Source organism: Otolemur garnettii, unplaced genomic scaffold (assembly GCF_000181295.1).
Source record: "Otolemur garnettii isolate 467f Iridium unplaced genomic scaffold, OtoGar3 scaffold00124, whole genome shotgun sequence".
In the NCBI taxonomy this organism is placed as follows: Eukaryota; Metazoa; Chordata; class Mammalia; order Primates; family Galagidae; genus Otolemur; species Otolemur garnettii.
The window spans coordinates 4,168,867-4,175,632 of record NW_003852519.1 but is presented as its reverse complement, the minus strand read 5'-3'; the positions used below and the strand labels follow the sequence as shown (position 1 = coordinate 4,175,632).

At 43.8% G+C, this 6,766-nt stretch overlaps 1 protein-coding gene across 1 annotated transcript in view; it reads right to left on the bottom strand.

Moving 5' to 3' along the window:
- The window catches only part of PTPRO (protein tyrosine phosphatase, receptor type O), a 237,075-nt gene that overhangs the window by 4,041 nt on the left and 226,268 nt on the right, over positions 1-6,766 (bottom strand). Inside the window, 2 exon segments of the mRNA XM_012810064.1 lie at positions 1,788-1,923; positions 4,241-4,487. Coding sequence (XP_012665518.1) covers positions 1,788-1,923; positions 4,241-4,487 — 383 coding nt within the window.

Genomic DNA, 6,766 nt, shown 5'->3' with positions numbered 1-6,766 from the left:
AGTCTCCTGCCTCAGCCTCCCAAGTAGCTGGGACTACAGGCACCCGCCACAACGCCTGGCCATTTTTTGGTTGCAGCCATCACTGTTGTTTGGCGGGCCCGGGCTGGGGATTCGAACCTGCCACCTTAGGTGTACGTGGCTGGCGCCTTAGCCGCTTGAGCCACAGGCGCCGAGCCAGGCTAGAGTGTTTTGATGTCAGCCTTGCTTACAGCACTTCAAACGCCCATGTTTGAGCAATCCTCCTGCCTCAGCCTCTCAATAACTGGGCCTACAGGTGCTGGCCACCAGGCCTGGCTAATTTTTCTATTTTGAGTAGAGATAGGACTCACTCTTGGTAAGGCTTGTTTCATACTCCTGAGCTCAAGGAATCCTCTCCCCTTGGCCTCCCAGTGCTAGGATCAGGACTGAGCCACTCTGCCCAATCCTTACAACAGAAAATTGTAGTTGGAGGCAGCCGGACTATGGTGCAAGTGGGCTCAGCAAAATGAGGAAACAAAGAAATGACTTGCTTCCTGATTATTAATAATTATGAGACGACTGAAGGCCAAAGGCTACTTTTTCTAAAGTGGTATGATTCTGTTAAAGCTCAAAAATAAACACATTGAACCCGCTGTGCCAAGCTTTGGTCAGGTGGAAATGGGGAGGAGGAAAGAAAAATGAAAAGGAAGAAAAAGGAGAAACTATGAGGGGCTGAAGAGCCGCCATGACTTAGGCCTTTGGGGTTATGCTGACATCTAGTGGTGTTGGGTAGGAACAGCATGAGGAAGACCCAGGCAAATTTTTAATCTCGTGGTAGAGGTCAGGCCACGTTCTATTCCACATGTGTTCCTCCTACACACACTCCTGGAGAAGAAGGATTACTGTATGCCTGAAGCTAAGAAGTCTCCAGTATGGGTGGGTGATGAGGCTTGCAAACAAGCTCTTGTACTTGGGGTTTTGCGCCCACATTGGTGCACCCCCACAGCTACTCTGAAGCATGAGATGTTGTCACCCTGGGCTGTCACTTCAGACTGAATGCATCCGAAGGGTTCACGGGAAAGAAGACTTGGGGAAGAAGGGGAGAGGGAGCATGTGACGCTGCTGGGTATTTGTGGGGATGCTCCCACGTTGTTACAACAATAAACCCATTAATTTAGATGAAGGAACTCACAATGTTGGTAGATTGGGAACTGGGAATCTTTAAAATCATAAAAGGGACAGAAAGCACAAATCCAATCCATGGTCATCATTAAAAATAATTTGGGCTGACCATGGTGACACACACCTGTAATCCCAACTACTCCTGATTGGAGAAGGAGGATTGGCTCAGCCCAGGAGTTTGAGTCCAGCCTGTACCCCCCGACCCCCAAAATCTCTAAAGAAAAATTTTAGAAGTGTTTTGAAACAAACTAATGATGAATTTATTAAATGTAATCCAACATTTCAAATACAAATGAAACTGCATTGGTTCTACAGTCTCCAACTATCGAAACAATCTACCCAGAATGGCTGTCACCTGCCCCTAACTCTCAGGCAGTTCCAAGAGGTTTTATTCTAGCAAAGACCCACTGGGATTACTAAAAGGCATACAATGTCAATAAAAGTATAATCACTGTCCATTGCATGGATGTCTAGTGATTAGCATCTATTTCTTTTCTACCTCAAAGCAGTTTGAACATAGACAATAAGAAAATGCAAAAGGCAGATGCAAAAAACTTTAAGACAATTGTCTTGAAGCATCAGGTTGGATAATGGTAAGTTTTTCAGTCCAGGACAGAGTAAATAAGACAGATTGATTATGCTCTTACCTCTGTCTGTACCATAGACATCCGGTAGGACCGCATTTCTGACACCAGCCCTAAGATGTCAACAAACTCATGATCCCGGATGTGCTGCAGGAGTCTGTCCAGGGCAATGAATGTCCCCGTCCGTCCCACGCCAGCACTGCAAAAAAAATGTTCAGACATCACATTACTCAGGGCTATGTCACTGTAAGAAATAAATTGAGGAGTTCTAAATATGGATAGACAGCACAATTGTGAAAAAAGAGACTAAACTCCTGGCAATATTTTCCACTTAACTCTTGTTGAAGTGTGCTGTTGTGCTTGGTGTTTCTTCTAATGTGATTTCTGACTCACTGCTATCTTCCTGAGATATGGGTCTGCACTGCCTTGGCCACACCATTTTCTGGGCTCTTTGCTTCTGGAGAAAGGTAACCATGCCAACTGAGTACCTTTGCCCTCAGAGAGCTGATGCAATAAACAATGCCCCATCTTTTAACAGCCTCAGAGTGAAGCCCTCTCACCCATGTCAAAAGTCTAGGGAGAAGCCCACACTCCATCTCCAGCTTTGGGCCGTAGTGGTTTGTGTACCTTCAACACCAAGGTCAGGTCACTATCCTATTCCTTCCTCACAGCACATCTGCTCTTCAGCGGGTTCTGCTTCAGCCCCCCAGGATGTTGGAGATAGTTGCCTTAAAGTCAAGTTCAATATTCAGACCCAGTCTCCACCAACCTCCCAATCCCAGAGCTCAGAGCACAGGTGGAGGTGGACTGACAAGGGCTAGCCTCCACTCAACACAGCCCCTAATTTGCCAGCTAGGGATTGCCAGCTCTTACTTTCTTCCAGTCATCCAGACAGAGAAGAGCCAATGGCTCTAATCTCTAATTTATGATGAAATTATGGGAAAGAGAACAATGAAGCCAATTTACATGCAGAATTTGTTAGAAAAACCCAGCACTGAAAACCTTGAGTTCAGAGCCTGATTTGTTTTATTTTGCTGGACCACTATTGCCTGCCAGGATTTCTCAGGCAAAGGAATCTGCCACTAGGTGAGCACCTGCAAAGTCATATCCAGAAGTATAGCTCTTGTTTGCCCTGAAAAGTGTCCATGAGTTTGACCTCAAGCTTCACAATATAAAGAAGTATTTTGAGAATGGATAATTCCATCTGCTAACGCACAGCTTTCAACCTGTGAATGCCTAAGGTGGACTGACAGCAGTAATATCCTCCCTAAGGGAAACCTAGTAGCTTAGGAAGCATTTTTCTTTTCAGGGAGATACGCATATTTCCCCCCCCACACACACACGAACACACACACACGGACTCACATACATGTGCCATCACACACCACAGTCATCTAATTCATACAGGTCCCGGTGCTAGAGCTGGGATCACAGCCCAGGTTGGCGTGGCTGCCGCTGCTGCCCTTAACATCTTCATTCTACTTCTGCTTCTGATGTAAAATCAGAGCATATTTATATTCCTTACTCTTTTAAGGTTGCTTAAAAATTTTACAACAATATTGTATCACAGAGATGGACTCTGATGGAGCTTCGGTCACGTGATAGAAAAGATTAAAGATAACGCTTCCTTCAAGGAATTTGTGTGGACCTTGATTTTTTTGTAACGGGATGGATCATCTCTCCTCTCCATTCTAGCAGTCTCAAAAGTTAGAGACAGTCCTGAAGATCACTCATAGGAAATGCTAATCTTAATAAGCTGACTATTTTAAATTTTTCTTTCCCTTGTCTTGCTTTTATGTCTATTATATGGTTTTAGGCTGTGACCAGCTGTTTGTAATTTGGGTTTGTGTTTGTTCTTGGTATAACCACACAGGACCTTGGTGGAGTAGGAAAATCTCACAGAGTACTTAAGGGGCTGTGGCCTTTGGAGATTGGCATGCCTGAATTTGTTTTGTTTTGTTTTTGAGACAGAGTTTTACTATTTCACCCTTTGTAGAATGCCATGGCGTTCCGGCTCATAGCAATCTCAAACTGTTGGGCTTAAGTGATTCTCTTGCCTCAGCCTCCCAAGCAGCTGGGACTACGGGCACCCACCACAATGCCTGGCTATTTTTTTTTTGTTGTTGTTGCTGTTGTCATTGTTGTTTAGCTGACCTGGGTAAGGTTTGAACCCGCCAACTTCCGTGTATGTGGCTGGCGCTGTAACCACTGTGCTACGGGCGCCAAGCTGGCATGCCTGAATTTGAATACTAACTCCTCTAAGTTCTAGTTGCATGAACTTTCTTCAGTTGGGAAGAAAAGTATCTATCTCATAGGCTATCATAGGCTATAGATATAAAATAGCCATGTTATAAGTAAATGCTGTATATAGTGAGAGTTCAATTAATCACAAATCTAAAAAATCATAATTCATTTAATTGTCCATTAAATTGATCAGGGGTTTGTGGAATGGTGGGCTATTTCCTTTATACACGAAACTCATGATGTTTAACAGAAAATGCATTTCAAGGGGTCACCTGCAGTGGATGACCATGGGGCCCTTGCTCTTGGTAGCTTGCTGTCGGACCATGTGCACGAACTGCAGGATGCTCTCTGCAGCGTTCGCCGTGGGCACACCGTGATCAGGCCAGGCCGTGTAGTTAAAATGCATCACGTCCTGCGTTTCATCAGCCTTTAGGGAATAAAAGACAAAAACAATGTTAAGCATTAATCTCCCAGCCCACAGACTGGATGGACCAGGTCTCCATTGATGATCACAAGTTAGTGGCGCAGGAAGGTAGAGCCACATTCCACTCCCCGGCAGGGCGCTTCCCTACCCAGCTCCTAGCTCTGCGTCTGGCGCAAAGGCAGTGCAGAAAAAAAAACTAATTGTATAAAGCTTCAAATATCTGGGCTTGTATAGTTAAGGAAAACCTAAGAGGTTGTGCTCTCCTGCTGAGGCCAGCCGATGGCTAATGAGTGACTGAGACCTGGGTAACAGAAATCCAGCCCCTTCTGTCAGATCAGGGCAACGCTGTGATGGTGCGGTTCACTAATCTCACACGGCTAAAGTGATGGAGCAGAAGTGAGATTTCAGCCGAACCCACAGAACTGTGGGGCTTCTTCCCTGCCACATTCTGCTTCCCTTGCTCACCTATAGGTGCTACCGAGCAACACACTTTCAAAGAAATCATTTATATGAGGATCCCTGTCTTGAGCTTTGATACCAGGGACCTAACTCACAGAGCTTCAATCTTCTCGTATCTAAAAATGCCCTATTGGTACCTATACCAAGGGCGGTTGTGCAGATTAAGTATGATTGTGTTGCCGAAGGGATGGTGTGTGTTATATATTAGTATCATTACTGTACTACTCGGTTCGTTACGAACAGAAAACTATATTCATTAGCACACACAGCCCAGTGTTCTTTAGGCAATTTAGACAAAGCAGCTTAACATTTAGATTCTGGATGCTTCTGGTCAAAAGGGGGCGCTATGGAACCAGATGCTTGTTACTGTATCAGTGTTTATACAAGCAGACACGGTTGTTCAGTGTTTTATTCTCATTTTCCCCCCTTCACATGGTTGTCATTGAAAGATAGGTCATCATTTAAGACCAAGGACAAGAAGGATAGTACTGACCATATAATAATCGATGTGATTCTTCCTTGTCGAGGGAATAGGCATGGGACAGACCCTATTTTATGCTTTGCAATTTTTTCCTCTTAGATAAAATCCTAGGGACAAGATTTTTTTTTATATTTGTCTAGTAATTTTACCAGCTTTATAACTGAAATAGCCAAGACAAAAGCAGAGTTCAAATGGCATTTTGATTATCAAATATGTTTTTTGATGGAAAGTCTGTTGATGATTTTAAAATGCTTTATTAATTTGTTTGGCTTTATTATTTTTGAAATAATTCATTTATTCGCTGATTTATTCATTCTACAAAGATAAAATATTTGCTTCTGAAATTCACCGTTTACTGTTGGAGGCAAACAAGAGGAGGGAGCATTGAAACCATCTATAATGTGCTAGGATAGCACAGCCTATGAGAGACTCTACCCTAGAGGAGAAGAGAGTGAGTGGTCTCGGAGTCCATGGGAGGCTCCACAAAGGAGGCAACTCTTGGGCTGAAACTCGAGTGGGAATGTGCTTGGGAACAAGGAGAATATGAGCATTTCAAAAAAATGTAATAGCATGACACGTAAAAACAGAGTGGCACAGGCATCCTGGGATTTTTCAACTAAATTCTCCTTGCTAGAAAAGTCGCTGTTAACTACTAGTGGTTAAGAAGTGATTTGTTTCTTGGAAATATCAATGAGTGGATAGTTGTTGAATTCTTAGGTCATATGGATGTGGTCAGTCTTTGTTCCCATTGTCTATATTAAGGGTCAATAAACTTTTCCTATAAGAGCCAGATAGTAATATGTTACTTATTTATGTATTTTAGACACAAAGTCATACTCCTTCATCTAGGCTGGAGTGCAGTGGTGGAATCATCCCAGGCCACACAATTAAGTTCACGAACTCATCCTAGAGAAAGTACTACATACCTCACTGCTGAATATGACCAGAATCTCCTTTGAGATACTCCCCTTTGGGAAGCTATGCACTGATGCCAGTGCCTAGATCATCCTTCAAAACAGTTTTGGAACTCTTTTTCTGGAACGGCCATCAGAGCTGTCATCATACAATGTCTGACAAGTTCATGAAACCATCCTAGAAAAAGTGCTGCATACCTCATTGCTGAATGTCACTACGGTCACCAGATGGCCAGGGCAGTACTTCAAAGGTGCTTCAAATAATGAAAACCAGCCAGACAAAATCCAAACTTCTAAATCATGGTTTAAGTGTTTACTTTAAAACATAGCCAGGCACTCATGCCTGTAGTCCTAGCAACTCTGGAGACTGAGGTGGAAGGAAGGACTGCTTGTGCCCAGGAGTTCAAGGCTGCAGTGAGCTATGAGTGTGCCACATCACTCCAGCCTGGGTGACAGAGTGAAACCCCTGTCTTTAAAAAAAAATAATAGGCTCGGCGCCTGTGGCTCAAGTGGCTAAGGC